Below are 25,086 nucleotides of genomic sequence, written 5' to 3' on the forward strand. Positions count from 1 at the left end.
AAACTGATCATCATTTACGTCGGGAAGAAATGTCTCCACATCAGTTATTGCATCACTGAATAAATTATGGCTTCAGTTCAGGAACGCACTTAAGCACATGCTTAAGTCCATCCCAGTTCAGGACAGCACATAAGCATGTGCTCCATGGACTCAGCATGTGCTTAACTCCCACTGAAATCACTTTATATTAAGCACATATTTCAGTACTGTCCTGACCAGGAATGCCAGCTTGAATGAGATCCTATGAAGACTTCTCTTCTGAGACATCCTGCACTGGGCACAAATTGAGACAGGATGCCGGACTAAATAGATCTCAAATTACAAGTAAAGTAGACCAATATTTTTTTTTTCAAATCCCATTGAAATTTTGAACTTCAAACTTAAAAAAAAAGAGAGAGAAAATTTACTTTTGTATTTTTTTCCACTTTTCCTCCCAAACAGGTCTTGTTACAACTGTTATGCTTTTATATACTCTTGTTGAGTTCAAATTCATTTTAGCACATCAATATTTTTTAAAAAAATTTGCTTGTTGTACTTGGGAGTAGGAGGTGATGAGAAAGTGCCTAATAAAAGTTTGTGAGAAGTGCTGCAGCAAATAGCTTGAAGGAGTTTTAAATGTTTCTCTCAAAGTGTCAAGGTGGATGAGGTAATATCTTTTTTTGGGCCAAATTCTGCTGGTGAGAGAGACAAGCTTTCGAACTTACACAGAGCTCTTCTTCAGTTCTCTTTCAAAATGGGTGAGCTTCCTGCCCATTTGCCCAGTAGGCCATGTAAACCTCAATAATTTCATGAGGGGCTGGCAAAAAAATTCAAGAAATCTAAAGTAATGTTAAGTGTGAGCTGATCATTAGGGTCCAATCTGTGTCTGGCCCTTGTTCAGCTGTGTTGTAGGGAAGGAGGGTCCTAAGGAGCCTTCCAATTGCCTTACGTGGCTCATGTAAAGGCCATATACAACTGAGGTCTTTGCTCGGTGGGACAGTCTAGAAGTGCTTCCGTCTCTACTCACCAGAGAGCATACAGCAGCCCAAAGGTGCAGGGAAGGGTGGGGAGGAGGTGGGATTATGGTTTTTCCACCTCTCCACAACTACCAGCAGAACAGGACTGGTATAGAGTAGCATAGCAGCAGCCACTCTTCCCCTGTGCAATAGGGAGCTTGGGACAGGAGTACCAGAACAGGGTGGGAAGTGGTGGTGCAGAAGCAGGGCATCAGGGGAAGAGGTGCTGCAGGGGCTGGGTCTTGGCAGAAGGGTCAGTGTGATGGCGGGGGCTTGGGGAAGAGGGGTGGTGCAAGGATGGTGCGGGAAGCTGCGTGGCATAGCGGGCAGGGCCAGACACCGTTCGGGTGTCTGTGCCCCCCCCACACTTTTAGGGCGCTTCCGCCACTCCTATCTTGGGAAGGAATTCAACTGGAGCTCCCCGAGGGCCTATGCAGCTCCACACTGCTCCTAATGCTGGGTTGTACCTTAAAGGTCATTAATCACGATGAAGATCCTTTTATAGTCTGAGCGTGAGAAAGATGAAGAGCAGAAGAAACTTACTTTAAAAACACTAGCCATCGAAAAACTGTGGGAAGTTGGATTAAGTGTTAAAATGCTGAAAAAGCAAATTCCACAATGATAAACAATTAGAAACTGAATATCTTGATTTACTCAACTTACATGTATCCCAGTAACGGCACTTCTACATTACAATTTTTTTCCACCTCCATTGATTTTAATAGACTTGTGTACCCATCAGATTTTAAATTAGTAAAAAACCTTGCTGAGCTTGGAGGGAGATACTTCTAAGATCCTTCAGCATTTGGGGCAATAATAATTAATTTAACTATCATTAAAAAAACAACAACATAGGAGAATTGTCTTAAATTCCTTGCTGTCTCAGTTTTCCACATTCAGTTAACATCATACCAGCAGGTCTATTTTTCTTTTGGTAACACATGCAAAATAAATATGACATAGGAGATCCCTCGCATCACAAATTGACCATTGGAGCCCCTGGACACAGAGGAATGTAAGCCTAGTTAGCTTCATTCACTGACCCCTAAGGATGCACAGTGACCCAAAGTACTGCATAGGTTAAAATGTACTGCCGCGGTTCTTTTTATTGAGAAAGCCTATGCCTCATCTGCTTCACTGCACAGAGAATATTCCATACCATTCCATTTAGAGGAACAAGGTCCCTGTGGAAAGGTTAAAAAAAGAAAAAAAAGAAACAGACAATGGAAACAACAGCTTCTACACCACTCAATAACAGTGCAGGTCTTGTGATATGGGCTGCATGCACATCTATGCAGGCAGCCAGTTACTTCCTATCTCCATTAGTTCGTTATCGAGAAATAGATTAGGGGAGGGCACAATAAAACTGCATACCTGCACTGCAGCCTGATGTTTCAATAAGATTCAATGTACTACTAATAAGGGCCCAGCAAAAGGCCATTTGCTTGGATAATTCCAATGTATCCCTTCTGTAAAGGAATGGATTGTTGGTGTTTATTATAACAGTAACAATCCCCATTGGTTATCTCAGTTTGGGATCCCAATCCTAGTGCAGAGCTTGAAGTGCAATGTCACAACTGCTTGCATAAGCTCTCCAGTGAACTATCCTCACAAACAGGCACCACCATAGACTTACTGTTTTCTGGTATGTTTAAATATATTGCAATAAAAATGTCATTGCTTCATTTATTTTAGGTATTGTTATGGATATGGTATCACAGACTTTATTGAGCAATTAAAAAATATACACAAAGGACAATTGTTTCTTTTTTTTTCTGTATTTTTCAAAATTTGATTTTCTTCCAGTTGAAGAACCCAGTTTCAAATATGAAAAGGGCACTTGTTTCTACAGTAACTGTGTACACCTTGCTCAGTTCCAAGTACTGTATTCATTTCTTGTTACCGCTGCTGTGGTTCTCTCTCCTGTTTGGGAACTAAAACACTTCTTGTTCCAGGAATGGTAACTAAGTTGTTCTTTCTGATTCTATTTCTCCATAGAGTTCAGCTAACTTCTTAAACTCTGGTCCCCAGTCACCAAGGTAATTATAATCCTGGTCAGAGTGTGTAGTGACTGAATCCAGAGAGCTGATAGATCCGGCTTCTGATCTATGACCCTCATATGCATATGTTTGTATGGAGTCATAGGGAGGCACACTGGGATCGAGATCTGCCTCTGCCAATCTTTGTTTAATAAATTCATGAACATCTATACTGTTCAGGCTTGAAGAAGGCTGGTGCCTAGGTGCGTGCTTCACGTCAGGACGCACATCCCTCCGATACTTCAGCTCCTCAGCAGCTGATGGGTTCCGCAGGGCTGTGATGTCAAACGCTTCAGTGTCCTCCTCTCCACCACCCTCGTCATCATACGTGACAACGTTTTCCCGAACATCCTCCTCGGAAATGATCAAGGGCTCCTTTTTGCTGCGTCTTAATGTAATGAAAAGGACCACAATTGCTAAAGAGAAAATTGCAAATATTAGGTTAGGTTTACAGACATTATATATGAAATAAGTAGCATATATCTTACATGGGTCACAAATACAATATCCCCCCCCCCCCAAAAAAAAAATAGATCAGAGACTTGTGGACTGCTATTTGGATTCTTGCATTATTATGTTGGGCTTCAATGGAGTTATGATTAACTCAACTGTATGTCTGTATACACCATGGCCTACATTTTCAAAGCTGGATGCCTAAATTTTGGCATCAAGAACAGATTCACAGCTGAAATGGAGCTGGTGTCTAATTGAACTGTGCCAATTTACACCTGCTGAGAATCCAGCCACTAAAATCCACCATAGGCAATTAAATAAGGGCATCCTGATTTTCAGAGGTGCAGAACACCTGCAGCTTGCGCTGACTTCACTGGAAATTGTGGCTACTCAGGACTGGTAAACATAAGGCCACTTTTGTTAATACCCAGCTTTAGTTACAATCCTATGCCCCTCAACAGCTCCACTACTCAACACATACATTTCAAATTCCCACTTCCCATTATAGACCCTTGTAACATTCAGATTGCTTGAACTTGCATTGTCACATTCATAGAATATCAGGGTTGGAAGGGACCTCAGAAGGTCATCTAATCCAACCCGCTGCTCAGAGCAGGACCAATCACCAGACAGATTTTTGCCCCAGATCCCTAAATGGCCCCCTCAAGGATTGAACTCACAACTCTAGGTTTAGCAAGCCAATGCTCAAACAACTGAGCTAATTATGAGTTTCTGTGTGTCATAAAATTGGGCACACATAATGTAAAACATTGGAAGAATATATAATACACATAAACTAGAGTTTTTATGAGTACAGCTAAGGTTTACCTCCCATGCACAGCCCATTGATGGAAGAACAGGCTCCATTGTCAATAAGGCCCCGATTCTGCAAGTTGTCACATGCAGACAGTCTGCTGTAAACATGTTGAGTCCCACTTAAATCAATGTTGGCACAGCAGCCTGCCAGACTATAACAAGCAGTGCCTATTACAACTAAGAGGGAAATTTCCAATGGCACAAAGGGCAGTCCAACCCCTATTAATGATCAATGAGATTTAAGTGCCTAATTTCTGCTTTGAAAATCTTCACCTAATATACAAAAGATGAGATTTTTCACCAATGCATAAGGGATCTGGATGCCCAGTTCCTACTATAATCAATAAGCAATTAACTATCAAATTAAAATCTTCAAGGTTTTGTTCTTACCTTTTGGGAAAAACAACAAAACACTCTTTCATTTGCATGTCCATGTATTTGCACATATTGTGACTGTAACATTGATAACATAACTCAAGTGCATTTCTGTACATTTTAAAATTATACTCTAAAACCCAGGAAATGGCTGATATAAGCTGTGGCGAAAGGAATCGGTAGAAAGAGCACAGGCTTTCAAGATAAATTCATTGATTTAAGAAATGTATGTGGGTCACGAGACAAATCCCATTGTTTCAAACATTCTCTGTTAGAATTCATAAAAACACATGGATAGTACAATGATGTTTATGTACAGCATGTTGTATCTCTGCCAAATGAGAATATTAAGTAATGGGTAAATTAAAACTGGTCTGGGCAAATAGAGAAAATTCATATCCAAGGACATTTATCTAATGTAATCATTTTATCATTTAATATGTCCCCTGCCCCTCTTGATTATGTTGTGCATTGATATCAGCTCATCCCACAGAGGTAATTAGAAAGTGGCTTTTGTACAGTATTAATAGTGCTTCTTACAGAGTAATGCAATTCAAAAAATTTTTCCTCATCTCTCTTCTTTATCATTTTTCCAGCTGGTCTAGAGATGATCCTTGAGTCAATGAGTTTCTGAAATCTTTCCAAATTACCTGGGAAGCTCTGCAATGCTAATTACTCTGACCTCTGGAAATCTTTTTCTACAGGATGACAGTTTTTCATCAGTATGCTTTAAAGGCACTTTTCCTATTCATTTTAGCAAAACCTATATATAAAACCACAGCTTTATATTTCTAATTACCTCTTTTCACAAGTAATCCCTGGTTCAGAAACACATTATATTAAAAGCCGCTACTGCCACATTCTGAAGGCTAATGAAAGGATATCAGTATTTAAGAGAGTGGCTTACCCAGAAGAATGATGACACAGAGCAGAATTGCAATTAAGGCTCCTGTGCTCAAACCAGCTGAGGAAAGGAAAGCTTCGGCATGGCAGGTCCGAACGCGCCCATCTCTCTCACATGCACAGACCCTGATCGTAAGGGTGCTGCTACTGCTGAGAGAAGGGATTCCACTATCAGAAATCAAAATCGGGAGGTAGTAGACATCTTGAGTAGTTCGACTGAATCTCCTCCGTCTGGTCAGGATACTGGCTGTGTTATCTATAACCACAAAAAGCAGGACACCATGGCTTAATGAAGAATAATTATGATTATTTATTGTTTCTGTCATGCCCAAGGGTGTGAGATACACCTTCCTTCCTTAGAGGTTTTTAAGGTCAGGCTTGACAAAGCCCTGGCTGGGATGATTTAGTTGGGGATTGGTCCTACTCTGAGCAGGGGGGTGGACTAGATGACCTCCTGAGGTCCCTTCCAACCCTGATATTCTATTCTATGATTCTATACCTCAACAAACAGACAGTCCCTGCCTCAAGGGGCTTACATTCTACAATTTAACACAGCAGGACAAAGGTGTGTGGCAGAGGAAAACAATAGGGGGAGTGGGGTGGGATTAGGCAGGGTTACATAAATAGCATGTGGCAGCTTTGCTAGTTCACATATGCTTCTTGGTGACTAAATTTACTTTGATAAAGTTTTTGGGCCTCATTCTCACTTAAGGACGCTTTGTACCATCTGGGTAGTGTAAAGGGACCTGAAAGGGGGTGTAAGTGTAACTCACGTCCACTTAAAGTCCCATTTTCCATTACCACAATTGTGTAAAAGGTCTTTAAGTAAATGAGAATAAGGCCCTTCAATTTAACTGATTGTGTTTCTTATAGGCTTTACAGCAGAAGTGAGCTATCTATGTCAGAAGGAGACATCTGAGCAAGGAGAAGATGGTGGCCAAAAAGCACCAGCTGTGGGAAGTTCAAGGTGGAGGTGAGAGTTGACGGTGTGCACTAGGGTAGCAGGCATGGGAAGTTAGAAGGAAACACTAAGCTAAACTTGAGGGAACGGGCAAATGGATTCGAGTCATAGCAGAACAGAAAAGGGGGAAGAGGAAGTTCATGTTGAATTTCCTTATTTAGAAGTTACTCAGGTCCAGCTGGCATGCACTGCAGTTAATAACAATAGTGATTATTTTAATTTTACATTTATGTGATAGTAGCACCCAGAGGCCCTCATTAGGATCAGGACCCCATTGTGCAAGGTGTTGTGCAAACACATAAGAAGACACTGTTCATATTCCAAACAGCATGCAATCTAAAAAGTCAAGTGGAAGAGGGAGTTGATATATTTTTATATACATATATACATCTACAGAAGTATTTTTTAGTAATTATAAACAAGAGTCACTTATCCCCATCAACATGTTACCAAATCCATCCTTAACTGGTTGATTTCTTAAAGACATTGTGAGCAGAGATGAATCCTGAGGAGCAATATGAAAGAGGAGGATAGTGGCCATAAAGGTCAGTTCAGGGAGTGTTGTGATATTTTCAAGAGAAACTTGTAAGTGAGCTGATGAGTCTGGTATCACTGGCAGAGCCAAGGAGATGGGTCATCGTGTATGTGTGATGCAATTAGGTGGATACATATGACCATGCAGATGTATCTCTGTAAGAGTGGAGTGATTAAGCGCAGGGAGGAGAAAACAGTGGGATGATTTTGTAACATTACTGGGAGTCACCACATGATACTTTTACATAGATATCCTCACAAGCTTTGTTTAACCAACTCTACAGGCAGGAAGATCTTGCACACATGTGTGTTGGGGCAGTTCTTTTTGGAAGTGGCTTTCACATCACTATTAAAGTCTGCTCACTGCCTGACTCTTTCTGATTGGAATATTTTTGTTTAGGTGTTGAGCTGCTGTACACAGGACATACTGAAGCAAACATAATCATTATATGGGTTCAGAAGCCCAATGAGTGCTGAATAATGCTAAGAAAGACCAACTGACCAAGATTATGGCATGTGCTGAAGTCCATCCAACTAGGATGAACTGAGGAAAGTATGAATTTTCCTGAGGAGTGGAGGAAATTGAAGCAGGAAAGCACATACACATTGTCAAGAGTCCTGTTAAAAGGCCTGAACAGTTGGGTTAGCTTAGTGATGCTTCAAGACTCTGCTAACAATGCTGTCGGAAAGGGGCACACCAAGAGAACTAGGTAGATGTCACTGAAAAATGGATACAGGTGCAGGAATATAGATAGAATGGCATGTTCCAGCCCCCAGGGCTGGTTGTTTTCGATGGTGGGGAGGGGTCACGAGTATGGCTAGGTTGGGTAGGGACTACTTACTTGGTTTTGATTCAATATCCCAGCCCTTTCTCTATCAAGCTCTTTGTGCCATCATTTTAAACATTGATCTCATCTGTCTCTCTATCCTAACATTTCACCCATGCCTGCAGCAAGATCAATCTACTTATGTGACCCCCCATCACCATGGCACTGGAATGCTTGGCAATCATTAATGGATTTCATTCTCAACACCCTGTGAGGTTAGATATCATCCCGTTTTAACATGTGGGGAACTGAGGCAAAGGGCAGATTAATTGATGTACCCAAGGTCACACAGCAAGTCTGTGGCTGAGCCAGGAACTGAATGTGTTTCCCAAGTCCCAGTCCAGTGGTCTATTCACTGTGCTTATTGGTGCTTTCTTGGATGACTTAGCTAAATACATTTATCTTCTCTCCCTCATTTTCACTGGTTGCAATATATAAAACTGCCTCTTAAGTTTCCTTCTGCACTTAAAGATCAAGGTGCACTTCTGTGGGTTATGCTCTGGGCTGGCTGCCCAGCAGACTTCCTCTCACTCTTTTGGTGGTACGCTGCCTGCCTGCTTTTTTGCGCACAAATCCATGATCAGGCCCCACGTATCAAAACACAAATGGATCATTCTTTTAAGTCATTAACACCCATTGATAGCATGTTCCTACAAAACAGCCTGAGAGTGTGGAAATAATATTTATAATATTACAATCTCTCCCCTCCGTTATTGAGGCGCTAGGGTGTTGCAGCACATTTAAAATAAAATAAATGAAAACCCCTCAGCAATCATTAAAAGGGTGTCAAATAGTCTTGCAAGAAAACCCCAACAGAAATACTATGCAAGAAATACAGCGAATCTTTACAGCTGCTTTTGATTTTGTGACACAGACCTTATTCCAAAATACACCTAAAATTGTATGCAATACAAAAATATTTGTTTTAAGACAAATAAGCTGATAACATTTTAGTTTTTCCGTGCATTGTCTGGGAAGCCGCCTTACTAAGACTCTGCAGCTATGACATTTTATAAAGAAAATCAAGATCCCTCGACTAATATTCACTGTTTCACCAGTGAAGTACATGCTATTTCCACCTTATTTTGCAGCTCCCCTCATTTTAAGTTACAATTGTGTCACTTGATTGAAAAGATCAAATTAGATGTCACTGAGATTCAGATTACATTTATTATATTCAGAGACCTCTTCCCCAGAGCAGGGTGAGAGTACCGACCTGCGGATTCTATTCACAGACTATGCCATGGAAAGAGGTTTATCAAGTTCACAGGTTTTACAGGACATTTTACATTTAATGAAATGTTTTTTCACAAACAATCTCAGTTCTTTTATTCTAGCATACGGATGGGGCGATGGGCTATCCTGATGCTGCATTGGCTACAAAAGACCATAATATTGACCTCACCACTCATTAAACAATGGGGTCCATTGTCTGGCTTGTTGGAAAAAAAGTGTGCCCCCTTTAAGGACTAGAAAGCAAAGGAGTGACTTTTGACAGCAGCAGCAGACTAGGGCAGCAAGGAGTTTCTGACCCGTCATCCAGAGGTGACCATAAGAGAAGGGGGACTATATAGATCCATGCTGGTGCAGAAAAAGCCCTCTTTTATCTAGACCAGCAGAACAGCACCCATCCTGCCACCCATGAAAGTGGTAAAATACCAGGTTTTGTCAGGTTCTGTTGTGAGCATTGCACTAGTTGCTCCTTTCTCGGTGGGGGGGGGGGGAGGGGGGAGGGATGGGGGGAGATTTTTCCCCTCGCCACCAGATTGGCGAAGGCAAAGTGTTTTTTTTTTGGTTTGTTTTTTTTTTCCTCAAAGCAGGTTCAGCAGGGCTTAGTTGGGTGAACACGAGACAGGAATTAGGCTATGATGTATGTAATTGTGTAAATGTGGTGTGGCTATCCAGTGCAACTATGCCATAGGGAAGGGACACAATGATCAGACAAAATGGATTGGTAAAGGATGTAAAGAAGGTATGTTTTAAAGGAGCAGAAACAGAGATATGGACTGAGTTCCCATTGACTTCAGTTCCCAAAATTGCCATTGACTTCAGTGGGGATAGGACTTCACACATTGTCATTGTTGATCTAATAACTCAGCCCATATCTGGGATAATTCGAGTTAACTTATTCTGACCTTGACACCAAGAACAAGATTCTTAGTAATTTTCATACCCAAAAGTACAATGTTATACAACAATGTTTTATTTAATATGGCAAAATTCCCATTGACTTCAATGATGCCAGGATTTCACCCCATGTGTTTTGTAGTACAAAACTGCAAACCACTCCAGAGCTAGATTTACAATATGTGAAGGAGGATCATTGTACAGAAGAGCCAACAAATTTGACATTTTAAGAACTTGTATCTTCCAGAATGCAATATCAGGCCTTAAAAATCCAACTGAATTGCATTCTATCAACCAGAATTTTCTTCTGATGAAACAGAATAACCAAAATGTAGGCAATTATTTTAATTTGCAACATGACTTTTAAAAAAGTGCCAAATCCTGACTGGCACTGGGCTCCTGGAATTGCAATGAAGTCAATGGGAGTTGCAGGAACTCAGCACATCTCAGGATGTAGTGTTATATACACAAAGACAAAGCAATTTTAGAATAGAATGGTCAATCCTAGGGAGGGTTTGATTTCAAGTTGTAAAAAAATGGGTTGAGAAAACACCACCACAAACTTATCTAGACAATATAATAAAGTAAAAATATCAAGAATACGTTTAAGGACTGAAGCTTATAGTGCAATTCCATTTTGGTGACAAGTAATACCATATCCATCAACTGAGCATCAACAGTTGCATCAGTCATGACGCTCATCCCAATACAAGTTATCCTCAGATCTTCTACAGCTAATCAAAAATGTAGTAGCAAGTGATATTAGGAATACCGATGATGGCCCTTTACTTCTATTTGTGATTCGTTATTATTCTGTTGCGATGGTGTCTACAGGCCCCAACATATAAGTCAGTTACTCTGTGTAAATTTAGACAGACTAAGAAGTTCCTACAGTATTTGCTCATGTAAATCTGCCTGGGATGATATCCAAAAGAGGCCCAGTCTTTATATCTGGGCAGGAAAGCATAACCTCCTCCTTTCTTCCCCGACATAAATCTAACCTAGAGTGAGTGATCCGATGCATGCAGCTAAAGCAGCAGTGACAAAAATGCAGTCTGTTAAGGAAAAAAAAAAAAAAAACAGAGACCTAATACAAGAGCAAAAAGTGAACCATCCTGAGCAGAAAGGGTTTAAAGTCACACAAAAAACATGAGTAGCAACCTAGCAATGATGAAAGAATTTAAGCATGGAAGCTTATTGGCAAAGCTGTGAAGGAAAGAACATTGAAACATGAGGTCTGATATGAAATACAGCAGATAACTGCAGACAGGGGAAAATCTATTGTGAAGATGAAAATCCAAACTGAAAAAGCACACAGATGTCAAAAGAAAAAAAAATAGGCAAGGTTGAGAGAAGATGAAATAAAAAAGTCATGGACGAAGTTGGCAGATGTAATGCTAGAGTGAAGAAATGTTTAAAGAATGAAGTTTAACCCGCTCCTCCCCCCCAAATGAGAAGCTGACATTTTTATACTGTATAAAATAAATTTGTAAACACCAAAGAGTTGGAAGAATGAAATGCAACAACATTTTAAACAGTTTTTCATTTTTAACTCTTTTAAAAAAAGATAGTAAACATCAAGAGGCATGGTTTTAAACACAAAAGCTTTTAGAGCCAAGGTCTCTAATTTAGAAATGCCCTTGATCATTGTTATTTGAGTACTTTATATCTTTCTAAAAGTACTTATGGTATGAAATAAGTAGACAAAACCCTAGCTGGAATGTGTCTAAGATCTCTATAATAGTAAGCAAAATTAGAGCCATGTGTATAAAAATAAATATTGTTTTCTCCCAGTGGAGGTTTACAGGTATAAATACAAGCAAAGGAGGTTGTAGGTATGTGTTTTGGTGATGTAATAGAGGGTCCAGGGGTATCAGTATGTACATTATTACTATGGGGGAAACCTTGATAAAAGTAATACCTAGCTGTTATATAGTGCTTTTCTACGGTGGATCTCAAAGTGCTTTACAAAGGAGGTCAGTATCATTACCCCATGTGGGGAAACTGAGCACAGGAAGGTGAAGTGACTTGCCCAAGATCACCCAGCAGGTCAGTGATAGTAGCAGAGCTGGTGTCCAGCATTTCAGTCTAGTGACTAAATAGAAATAAAGTAAATAAATGTATAAAAGTTCAGCCAAACATTTGCTCCATGACTTTTCGTCCTATGCTTTTTATATTTACATTTGGTGACTTTTCTGAGGGAAGAAGAGAAGTTGGAGAAGCATCGGGAGGGAAATTATGGACTGTGTAACTTATAAGTGGAAAAACTTAACATCAAACAGAAAATTCCCACAAATGTAGAAGGCCAAAGACAGTGGGGTACAAAGAAAGATGCTAGTGATCCATGTAAGGGTTATGGGGGAAATAACAGAGAGAGTTTCTTCTGACAAAGGAAAAGAGACATAGGCAGATAGGTAAGAAGGCAGATATATAGGAACAGAAGCAGTTACAGGTTGGTTCATCAGGGCCAGAAGTGAACCAGCCTTTGTAAATAGGCTAGATGGTTCATGTTCAATGACCTATCTATACTTGTTCCATAACAAAATATACCCTGTAAATTCCAATAAGGCACTTGACTCCTTTACAAAGCTGCACCCTTCCTTCCTGAAAAGATCTAAAGTCAGAAGTTGGGTCCCAAGGCTTGCTGGGGGTAAGAGGTTGGCTGCTAAGGGGCTAACTTAGAGAGGGAGGGAGATTTGTCAGGTTCCTAGCTGTGCAAATAACCAAAGTTCATAATTACTGAATTTTTATACACACGGGCTATGCTTTGCAAATACGTGGAAGCTGGAACCCAAGACTCTGCTAAAGGGGGTATGAGGTTCAGTGTGGAATATTCCACACACCTCTAAGCAATCTTTCTTTATACTTTGGAATTGTAGACTATGAATCCAGACTATCCTGCACTCAAGGCCATTATCACATTCCTCTTTCTTTCCAAAATGCCTGTTCATCTCTGACTTAATATATTTTGTTCCCGACCTGAGAAAGGCAATGCAGGAATAGGAAAAATATCAAAGAAGCTGAGATCTGGTGCTAGTTCTGGTGAAGGTGAAAGCAGGAGCACTTTGTAGACTACTAATTTATTTATTATTCACAATTTGAGGACTCTATTGACACATTATACACTACAGGCAGGCACAAGAGAAATGGAAGTAAAAAAAATAAAAGAAAAATCCATTTGTTGCTTTAGGCATATTTTAATTTGTTACTCAGTTCTGCTCATGTCAGCAGCTGAACTTTTAGAAGTTCTCTGAGATATTGTAACTAATTAAAAATAAACAAAATTATCAAAGAGACAATGTTTGCTTTGGTAATATTCCTAAATTGATAGCTGCCAATTTCTATTTTTAATATATATTTTATATTTTTTCATTAATATTTACAAATACAACAAATATACCAAAATATTATATACAGCAAGTAAATAAAGAGGGTGAGAATAAAGGGAAGCAAGGGGAAGCAACATATTTATCGTCAGAGTCTACATTAATCATAAAAAGCAACAAAGAGTCCTGTGGCACCTTATAGACTAACAAATGTATTGGAGCATAAGCTTTCGTGGATGAATACCCACTTCGTCAAATGCATGTAATGGAAATTTCCAGAGGCAGGTATAAATATGCAGGCAAGAATCAGTCTGGAGATAACGAGGTTAGTTCAATCACGGAGGGTGAGGCCCTTTTCTAGCAGTTGAGGTGTGAACACCAAAATCCTCCCTTTATATTTATACCTGCCTCTGGAAATTTCCATTACATGCATCTGACGAAGTGGGTATTCGCCCATGAAAACTTATGCTCCAATACATCTGTTAGTCTATGACTTGCCACAGGACACTTTGTTGCTTTTTACAGATCCAGACTAAGATGGCTACCCCTCTGATACATTAATCATAGACCTCTAAAAAGTGAGCTCAAATTGCTCTGTATTTTTTGGCACTTCCTTTCTGCAGAATGCCAGTCATTTGTTAGCTGAAAGGTCAGCCATATCACTGACCCAGGCATACATATTTGGTGAAGATCAACTTTTCAATTTTTTCACGATTAATTTTTTAGTGACGAAAGCTGACATTAGAACCACACCACTTTGTTACCAGGTAATCTCCAGGTATCAGAAATATATCCAAGAATGAAACTTAAAGGAGAGGGCTCCAACTTAGCATCAAATATCAAATTGGTATTTCGACCTACCTCATACCAGAAATTCTTGATACAGGGGCACTCCCAAAACATATGCACCAATGTACCAACAGAGTTACATTTCCTACATCAATCAGCATTTATGAGGCCCATTATGATTTACCTATGTGGGGACCACTATATCCAAAAAAATGTTTTTCGGTGAATAAGAGATAGTCTCAGGTCTATATGTTTATTTTTTTTAACATTAGGTACAATTGTATTCCATTGGGTCACAGATAGTTGTGTATCCAAATCTCTCTTCCAAGCAGCTCTCCAATTATCAATCTTTGTCAGAGTTTTTTGGGTCAGAAAATTATAAAAGGATACTACTGGCCAAGTAAATCCAGGAAGTTTCCTCCAAAATAATAAAAATTCTGGAGTTTCTGGAGCTCCCAATGCATCCAGTCCAAACACGTTCATTAGTAAATGCTTTAATGGGAGATGTTTCCATGCTCAGGGGGCAGGGCAAGCCAAATTGTTGCCGAAAATCTACAAATAGTTTAAATTTTTCATTGCCTATTACAGGGATCGGCAACCTTTGGCATGCGGCCCATCAGGGAAATCTGCTGCTGGGCCGGGCCGGTTTGTTTACCTGCAGCGTCCACAGGTTTGGCCGATCGTAGCTCCTGCTGGCTGCGGTTCACCATTCCAAGCCAATGGGGGTTGCGGGAAGTGGTGGCCAGCACATCCCTCGGCCCACGCGGTTTCCCGCAGCCCCCATTGGCCTGGAACGGCAAACCGCGGCCAGTGGGAGCTGCGATCGGCTGAACCTGCGGATGCTGCAGGTAAACAAACCGGCCCGGCCCAGCCGCAGATTTCCCTGATGCACCAAGTGCCAAAGATTGCTGATCCCTGGCCTATTACTTATGAAACAGTCATAATTCCTGTCACCATCCAATCCACCCCAGTCAAGGTTTTGCCACTGATTTAAAAAATAAGACTGCTGTATGGGACCACTTCTTTATGGAAGAATGTGTGGAAGAAGAACTTTCTAGCCAAGTTTGACTAAGCTTGCTTCACAGCTGTTATTGTGGAAACTCTGGAGTCTTCAAATCCATCATAATTCAATCCTACAGTGTCTGAAATGGGGAGCGGATATACCAATTCTCATACAATCATAGAATCATAGAAGACTGAACACTTTGTGCAGCCATATCTAACAGCCCCAAAGATGCCTGGCTTAACAAAAAGGAGAGCTCATAATTTTCAAAGTTGGGAAAGCCAAACCCTCCCAGAGATAGGGGGAGCTGTTCAGAACCAGTCATGGTTTCTTACCTGCACCCTAAAGGAATATTCTGAAAATATTATTTAATTTCTTAAAATAAGTTTGAGGAATAGAATTAGGGAGATCCCTCAGAAGATACAAATTCTGGGAAGGACATTCATTTTCAGTATATTAATTTTACCCCACAATCTGAGGGGTTAAGGAGTCCCATCTCCCCAAATGGTTAGGTACTTGGGCAATTGTTGGTTCTCTCTATATCTTAGGAATGTCTTGAATATTTTGTATTTGTATAATCAGTATTCCTAAATATTTTATATAAAACAACTACCACTGACAGTTCTGATTTAAGAAAAGGCCTTTGTGGACATAATTATTAATGCCTAAGCTTTCTGATTTACTCCAATTAATTTTATATCCTGAGAGGTGTCCAAACTTTTTAACAGTGGTTAGAAGGTTAGGAATGGTAACTTTATGCTTAGATACAAATACAAGAGCATCATCCGTATAGAGCATAATGTTGTATTCTGTTATCCCCCACCTTGATATAATAAATATATTGATTTGTTCAGATAGCAATGGCTACAACTTTTAGAGTTAAATCAAACAGAAGAGGACAAAGGGGGCAGCCCTGCCTCATTCCTCTCTGTAACAGATATGGGGGCAGAAATAATACCTTTGGTCACTTTCCTGGAAGTCGGGTTAGAGTACAAAAGTTTAATCTAAGCAATAAATTGGTTACCAAATCCAAATTTTGCTAACACATGAAAAAGATAGTCACAGGCTATGTAGTTAAAGATCTTTCTTGGCATCAAAATAAACAAGAGCTAAGGGTACCTTAGTATCTCTTGAAGCAGCAATAATATCAATCAGATGACACAAATTATCTGAGCCATGTCTATTATGAAGGAAGCCTACCTGATTTATGTGTATAACATGTGAAAGAACTTCGTCCAATCGCATAGCAAGAGCTTTGACTGAAATCTTAGCATCACAATTTATTAAAGAAATTGGCCTGTGATTTCTACATAGACCAAAGGTCTTTCCCAGGTTTAGAAATATCTGAAATTACAACAGCTCTTAGAGTAGGCAGGAGAGTTTGCTCATTCTTGGCCTCATTGAACATGTTCAATAATCTGAGTGTTAAAGTTACACAGAACTTTTTTGTAAAATTCAGTTGGGAACCCAGCGGCACCAGGAATCTTTGCAACCTTCATTTCTTTTACAGCTGGCATTAGTTCAGTTATTTCTAGAGGAGCAGCTAAAAGTTGCTTTTGATAATTAGAGATACGTGGAAGAGACAATACACTAGAAAAGCCAGCTAGGGCATCTTTGCTGATTCTGTCTGCAGCTAAATATAGTTTTGAATAAAACTACTGAAATTCTTCATTAATATCTGACTGTGTTTTATATAATTTATTGCTACTATCATGAATAACAGCCATCTTAATTTTGTTAGCCTTTTGCTTAAATCTATATGCCAATAGCTTGCTAGCTTTCTTGCCAGATTCCCAGCAGTTTTGCTTCAAACAGAAGAAAGCAAACAGCCTTTTGGGACAGAAATTTGTTGATTTCGTATTTTAGATGAATGAGAGTTCTGAGTTGCTCTGGGAAGGGGGCAGATGCAGTCTACATCCAAGGCCTTAATTTCCTTTGAAAGGGCATCAATTCTATGTTATCTTCATTTCTTTTTAAAGGCAGCATAAGAGATGATATGGCCTCTGATGAAGGCTTTAAAGGCTTCCAAAAGTGTGGCAGCTGATGAAGCAGAGGGGCATTTGTATTAAAAAAATTCTAACTCCTGCTAAATACAGTTAACAAATGATGTATCAAACAGCAGAGATGTGTTTAATCTCCACATTTTAGTTGGGGGGTACATACCATGGGGACCTAAAAGACATGGTCAGATACAGTAATAGTATCAGTGCCACAATCTGTGATAGAATTGGTCAAGTTTTGTGAAAGTAAGAAATAGTCCAGTCTTACATGTGTTGAATGAGCTGCAGGAAACAAAACAAAACAAAAAAACACTCAAAACCTATAGGCTCTGGCTGTAGGAATACCCAATCTCCACACATTTTGTCATCCTAAGTCAGCCATGCATGTTTTTTATATGGAAATGGAGAACATTTATCAACGATTGGTTCTAGAATTTTGTTAAAATCTCCAGCTATAATAATACTATGGTGGCCCCATGGCATTTATACTCATAACACATTTATGAAAAAAATTGGGATCATCCAGGTTTGGCCTGTAGAGATTACAAAAAATGATTATAAAACTGCCAATTTCAGTCTTAAGGACAGTAAATCCACCCTCATTGTCAGACCCAGTGATCAAAATATTAACATTCAACTTTTTATGTATTAGTATAGCAACACCCTTCGCTTTAGAATTAAAGCAACTAGAAACTGAGAGACCTACCCAATCTCTCTTCAGTTTATAAATTTCAAGTTCTGTCAGACGCATTTCCTGGAGCATAGCAATGTCAACGTTCTCTTTTTTCAGTACTGAATTACTTTTTTTTTCTTTCAATGGGGTTATTAAATCCCTTTATATTCCAGGAGATGCTTTAAATTATTAGAGCCATCATTGTCAAAATGTAGTGGATAAAATATAAAGTGGTTTTGTGAATAAATAAGAAATTGCAAATGTTCCTAAGTAGCATACAGTTCTTTCAAATCTTAGCAGCAAAAGCTATATAATCTAGGCATAGGGTGTCACTTCACAGTACATATTCTACAGGAGTGGGAAGGAAATTCCCAGCATGGAAGGGTGATGAGAAGGAAGCAGAAAGAGGAATTAAATAAGCAAATAAACAAAATTAAACAAAAAGATATGGGAGAGAGAAATACACATAAGTACCATACAATCCAAAAGAAGAATTTGTTTAAACTGTCCAAAAATACATACTTGACAACCAGAGGAAGTGGTCGGATCAGGTGAAATTTTGAGATTCTCTCAACCCCTGGGGCCCAAACATTACAACTATAGTAATTGTCTGCTAGCAACAGAATCTAGACACATTAGTCAATAGGAAAGCACCATCTAATAAAGCTATTATAAAAATATATATAATTACTGATCAAATTATTGATTTTACATTGATCCTCTTTTTGGACGAGTTAAGGCAACAGGAAGTAAATTGAAGCTAACCTTTCAACTCTTCAGCTCCAATGAGAGAGAAAAAGGGAAAAGAAAAGAAACTAACATATCAATATCTATGAGTACACATCAACCTCTTTAGAGGGGCCATATCAGATCTCCAAGAGCCAACTGTTTTGCTTGCTTAAAAGCTGCACTCATTGCAACCACATCACAGGTATAATTTCGAAAGAGCTGTATTTTAATTGCTGTTTCTCCCCATACAGCTCCTTCCCCCCCCTCCCTGGATTTCTGCAGTATAAGTTCCTTAGTCAAACTTCAGGAACTGCACAATCAATAGTCTAGGCTTTTTTCCTGGAGCTAGCTAAGGAGCAAGAGCTCATTGTGCCCATTCTATGCCAAAACCAGAAGATCCAACAACTTAGTTAGCAGTTTAAGGACAAATTCAGAGGGTTTGCCTTTCTCTAGTCCTTTTGGAAAAAACACAATCCTCATGTAACATCATTGTGAGTGGCTTTCTAGATCAATTAGCTTGGTCTTAACAGTCTTGATATCATGACAGTTCTTCATAACCTGTAATTTGTTCTCTTTGAAATAATTTTCCACTTCAGAAATTCTGTGTTGTGCTTCACCCATCTGTCTGGATTGAGCTTGTAGCACACTCTGAATCTCAGTCATGGTGGTCTGTAGGGTGGAAACTGTAAATTTAATTTCAACAGTATCTGCGACCGCCTGCAGTAGTACAGCCCAGTTGTGCTGCCTCAGGCTGAGGCATGTTTCTGTTTGTAGAAGTGGGGAGGCAGATCTCTTCAGTTTTTTTCCCCCTGTGTTTTTGGATTCAGAGAGGAAGATGCAGAACTAAAGGGCGTCTTGGGGGCTTCCGTATTTGGAAGCAATATTTCTCTGGGTTGGATGGTGAGTTTTAGGAGACGATATTTGGAGATTCCCCACTGGCTGCTTTAGAGCTCAAGCAACCTGCATCCATCTCAGTCACAGTGCCCTCTGGTGTCCAAGCTTTCAATTTCTGAGTCTTAATTTGTTTACATAGGATTATATTCTTAGGCATTTCCATTTCATTTCTTCACTGATAACACTGGGAAAAAACATTTCTTTCTGGTTAGTTTCAAAAGTACTGTCACGGGGCTGGTCTGCCACTTCACAGCTCTGAGGAGTGTTTAGCTGGATGAGTTCTCTCCCGCTCACCATGGGAAAACTCCTGATATCTGATACATTCCTTCTCTAAACTCTCTGCATGGCTCATAAGTTACCATCCCTTCTGCCCCCCTTTGCACTTGCAGCAGATTTCCTCTTTATTTATGTTTTTCAGTTGTGTGATAATATCTGAGCAAGACAGTATATTCCCTGTTGATGCCCCTCATGCTCTGGGGCTCAGTCTTACAGATATCTTTACCTTTTCTCCCTTCCTGCTAATTCAGAAAAAAATATGTTCTTTAAAGGTCCAGATTTCATGAAATATGCAGCGAGTATTTGTAATAGTTCTATAAGTTGTGCTAGCTTTTGGGTTTTCCATCCAGCTCTACTGTAAAGTAGTGATTTCTTCCTGTGCTATTCTACTAAAAATAACATCTATTTCTCTTGCACCAATTCACTAAGTATTAGTGCTACCAGAGCAGTAAAAATGTGTGTGTGTTTGTGTTTGTGTGTTACATCTTCTAGTAACATTAATGTGTGCTCTTACAGAATTAATTTTGAAAATTCAGGTGGATTTCTCTATCTGGGAGAAAACAAAGCTGTTTGATATCAGCAACACCAGCATGAGGAGGTGCCCCTGGAACCTTTTCTTTCCTTTGCCTGGTATGTGCTGATCCCAGCCTTGATCCCAGCATTACGTGACTTTGCAGCCTACTCAACATTGGACGACAAGTGAGCACAATCCCTGCAATAATGATACAAATATAAGCTCAGTAATCAACAGAACAACATTAAATTATTATTGGAAAAGGATGGCCCAGTGGATAGAGCTTTAGCCTGGAACTTGAGAACCCAGTTCTGTTAGGCCCAGAATTTTAAAGATACTTAGGCCTTTGTTCACTTAGTGTTACAATGCCTAACTGACTTAGGAGCCTAAGTCTTATCTTAAAAAGTTACTTCGGAAGTTAGGATCCTATGGGTATGTTTACACTGCACAACCCCTCCCCCTCCCCAAGACACTGAGCTTCAGAGCCCAGGTCAATTGACTTGGGCTCAAGGGGCTCAGATTTCAGGGCTAAAAATAGCAGTGCAGATCTTCAGACTCAGTCTGGAGGCTGGGCTCTGAGACTCACCCCCTTTACAGGGTTTCAGAGTCCAGGCTCCAGCCCAAGCCCAAATGTCTACACTGTAATTTTCAGTCCCGCAGCCCAAGCCCCACGAGCCTGAGTCAGATGACCCAGGCCAGCTGCAGCTGTGCCAGAAATATATTATAGTGTAGACTTGCATTAAGACTCATTGAAAGTCAATGGGACTTCGGCCCCTAAATCACTGAGGCGTTGCAACACAGAGTGGAGCAACACATAAATAACTTGGTCTCTCTGTGCCTCAGTTCTTCATTTCTAAAATGGGAATAAATGATATTTCCCTACCTCACAGGGGTCTGGTAAGGGCAAATACATTACAAATTGTGAGGTGCTCAGGTAGTACGGTAATGGGGGCCATCTAAGCATTATTTATCTGGAGGCAGCTCCTCTCCCGCGTTGCTGTTAAAATATCTTGTTGAAAAACCAATAGCAAACAAGCTGTAGCTATAGAAAAGGCATGTAACTTTCCCCGCACACATAACTCAAAAATGGCTCACTGGAAAATCTTCAAACTTGTTTTCAATATTGATCCTCAATTATAATTAGGGCATGAGACTATCTTTACCTTGTTGGAGTTGAACATTTTCTGGGTGTTAAGCCCAATTTCAGACTTTCAGAAGTCACCAGTCTCAGTGGGTTAAACCTTGGGAAATTTACAAATTATATTGGCACAGATGACTGAACATGTACATTCTGTGATACAAATAATTACATTGCAGGGGATTTACCACAGTCATTGGGGCAGCCAGTAGGATTTGTAAATCTTGTGAGAGAAAAAGTTGTGTTTCAAAGAGCTTGAAAATCTTGAAAGTTCCCTGAAACCTGAGTGAAGTTCCCTAGGGTTACCATCCGTCCGGGTTTCCCCAGACATGTCCGGCTTTTTCAGCCTTAAATGGCCGTCCGGGGGGGATTTCTAATGAAGTAGAAATGTCCGGGATTTCCCCTCCTGCGGAGTGCGGCGTGGCTGATTGGACGCCCGGCCTGACTGAAAGCCGCTCGCAGCCACTAGGGCCTCTAGCAGCCAGAGTCCCTCCCCCGCTCCCTCCTCCCCCACAGAGCAGCGAGGAAGTGTTTGAGTCAACGTGGAGCCTGCAGCTCTCCCTCTGCCGGGTGAGGGTGTGTGTGTGTGTGTGTGTGTGTGTGTGTGTAGAGGCTGCAGGGGGGGGTGCAGAGGCTGCAGGGCGAGTGGAGAGCAGGGGGCACAGAGGCTGTGGGGGGGGTGCAGAGGCTGCAGGGCGAGTGGGGAGCAGGGAGCACAGAGGCTGCGGGGGCGGGGGGTGCAGAGGCTGCAGGGTGAGTGGGGAGCAGGAGGCACAGAGGCTGCAGCGGGGGTGCAGAGGCTGCAGGGCGAGTGGGGAGCAGGGGGCACAGAGGCTGTGGGGGGGTGCAGAGGCTGCAGGGCGAGTGGGGAGCAGGGGGCACAGAGGCTGCGGGAGTGGGGGGATGCAGAGGCTGCAGGGCGAGTGGGGAGCAGGGGGCAGAGAGGCTGTGGGGGGGTGCAGAGGCTGCAAGGCGAGTGGGGAGCAGGGGGCACAGAGGCTGTGGGGGGGTGCAGAGGCTGCAAGGCGAGTGGGGAGCAGGGGGCACAGAGGCTGCGGGGGCGGGGGGGTGCAGAGGCTGCAGGGTGAGGAGGAGCAGGGAAGCACTTAGCAACCCCCAACCAAGATCAGAGCGGGAGGGATGAGGGGGAATGTGGGGTGCTCAGAGGAGGGGGCAGAGTTGGGGCAGGGACTTTGGGGAAAGGGTTGGAATGGGGGCGGAGAAGGGGTGGGGTTGGGGCGGGGCCGGGGGCGGGGAAGGGGCGGAGTTGGGGCGGGGCCGGGGCGGGGAAGGGGCGGAGTTGGGGCAGGGCCGGGGGCGGGACCGGGGCCCCCTGGAGTGTCCTCTTTTTTAAATGTTTGAATATGGTAACCCTAAGTTCCCTCTAGAGGTTACAGTCTCTCCCAAGTGTCTCAAGGGCAGTATAACTTCTGCTTGCAGGTTACAGCATGAAGCAAAATAGAGAGGAAGTGATCTATCAATCTAATCCTCTCTCTCTCTCTGTATATATACACACATACACACACACACGTAGAGACAGACAGACAGACTCTGTATGCATGTGTGTGGCTATGTCCATACCAACCTATATATCTGTACAGAAGTCTTGGGCTTTCACCACAGCTTGAAGTAGACAGAGCTGACTGAAAAACATTCACAAAAATTTTCATTGAAATCTTTCCTCCCCCTCCCCACAAAAATGTCAAGCATTCTGCAAACTGGTTGAGAAACTGTGTAAGCTTTTTGCAAAGAAAAAAATGTTGTTGATGTTTTGAAAATTTAAATTTTGTCAACCAGCTCTGCATTCTGAAGAGGTTCATCTCCCCTCCTTTTGGCTCCCTGACAGTGTGGTCCTGCAGCAAAGACTTCCTTGGGTGTCTCTAACTGTGACAACTCCTGTAAGGGGCCTTCCCAGCAGGAAAAGACTCGAGGAACAGTTTATGTAGAATGCATTCATGCTGCTGTCTTTTCTGCTGCTGTCTTTGGGGAGCAGGGCATGTCCTTCTTGTCACTGACCCCTTTCCCTTCTGAGGCACAGATCCCAAAATCCATAAAGGAATTGAGGCACAGAGAAATTAGGGTATCTGACTGACCACCTTCCATATAGGTTGGGAAGATCCATATGAAAGGTTCTCTTTATGCTAGAATTCATGAGGAAAGGATAAGGTTAAAAAAATATAAAAGGAATTAAGCATGCTAATCAACAACACATTAGTGGGAAAAGAGACCATTTGGGCGGGCACAGAATTCATAATAAAGAGCAGATTCACACTGGCAGACTACACAAGCAGATTTTGAACTGGGTGAACAGGCAACCGTATTGCAAAAAAATGATAGTAACTATGCTAGACTAAGTAATAACTGCCAAGTTAAGACATTACTGATAAATTAAAAAACAAACAAACAAAATACTAACCAGAATATTTTTTCAAATAGATTCCATAATGCCCAGTGCTAGCAACATTATACAGAACAAAGTGGGAAGACTAAAGAAGACTAGAGCAGCTCAGAATTTTTTTTTCCCCCACAGAAAATTTTGACTTTTTGGCAAAAGTTTATAAACCAAAAATTTTCACCAGAAAACTTTCAGATGAAACCCAAATGTTTTGACTCAGAAATGCCACTGCACAGCTTCATGGGAGTTGTAACTCATGTGCTCCCCCTTCTCCATCAGCCAGGCTCCCAGGCTGGACTATATCTACCATGATGTACTTTTGTCTCCTCTCTTGCTGAGCCCGCGTATGAAGAACAGGAGTCCCTGGTTGTGTGCATTTTGAGTCATGCACTCTGCTTGGGGACCCTGAAGGCATGGAGTAGAATGTGGGCATGAAGGAACCAAACTACAAGTCCCATGAGGCACCACAATAGGTCTTCCAAATTGAATACTTTCCGTTTTCTACTGAAAAACAAAATCTTTTTTGGGCGGGGGGGGGGGGGGGGGCGGAGGAAGAAGTGCGGGGGGTAATTCAATTTTTTGGACAAAAAGTCAAACTTTTCCTCAGAAAGTAGTATATTTTGCAAAAAGAAAAAAAAGGAAAAAGAAAAAAAATCATTTTCTTGAAAACCTAGTTTTCAATCAAAAAGCATTTGCAGCAGAAAACTTTCAAATAGCCCTATACAGGACCAACTCCCAAATAATTGAAAAGGCATTTTTCATTGATCTTGCTTTCTAGAATTGCAGGATTAAATGATTAACTAAAAATTTATGTGATTTTCTTCAGTGTAGCAATATTTTGTTTTTCTTTGTTGTATTTGTGTGTACATACTGTATAATTTTGCTGGTGTAGTATTCTCTGATCCCTCTGGGTCTGATTCTGATACCCTTGTTCACACTGAATAGTACTTATTTCATGAGGACACTCAATCAACTTCAATGAATTTACTTGAGAAGTATGATATTACTCAACATAAGCAGGAGTATCAGCACCTGGCTCCCCTTCTAGATTTAGGAATCCAAACCCAACTCCACTTTTAAATTTCAAGACCTCCTCCTTATCTCTGTGCCAAAATCCTGGCTCCAAACACCCAGAGTTTTGAAAGCAGAGATTAAAATCCAGGGTGGGCTAAAGCACCACTGCATAGCTTCAGTTTTAAATCAGTGTAGTCCCACTGATGTCAAATGGTGTAAAATGGAATTAATGCAGTAGTTTATTGGGCCTTAAATCCAGAGCTGAATTTTGCAGAATTGATTTTCCTCAAGCTTGTTCTCAGCCC

The 25,086-nt window shown here is 41.0% G+C and overlaps 1 protein-coding gene across 9 annotated transcripts in view; it reads right to left on the reverse strand.

Moving 5' to 3' along the window:
• Window positions 1-2,680: 2,680 nt before the first annotated feature.
• The window catches only part of CDH18 (cadherin 18), an 896,035-nt gene continuing 873,629 nt past the window's right edge, over window positions 2,681-25,086 (reverse strand). For all 9 annotated transcript variants that reach the window (XM_042859886.2, XM_042859885.2, XM_065584267.1 and 6 more), the window contains 2 exons: window positions 5,586-5,837; window positions 2,681-3,450 (listed from right to left, as the gene is read on the reverse strand). In XM_042859886.2, the coding sequence (XP_042715820.1) occupies window positions 2,960-3,450; window positions 5,586-5,837 (743 nt within the window). In that variant the 3' untranslated portion in view covers window positions 2,681-2,959. The remainder of the gene's footprint in view (window positions 3,451-5,585; window positions 5,838-25,086) is intronic.

Source organism: Chrysemys picta, chromosome 2, assembly GCF_011386835.1.
Source record: "Chrysemys picta bellii isolate R12L10 chromosome 2, ASM1138683v2, whole genome shotgun sequence".
NCBI lineage: Eukaryota > Metazoa > Chordata > Testudines > Emydidae > Chrysemys > Chrysemys picta.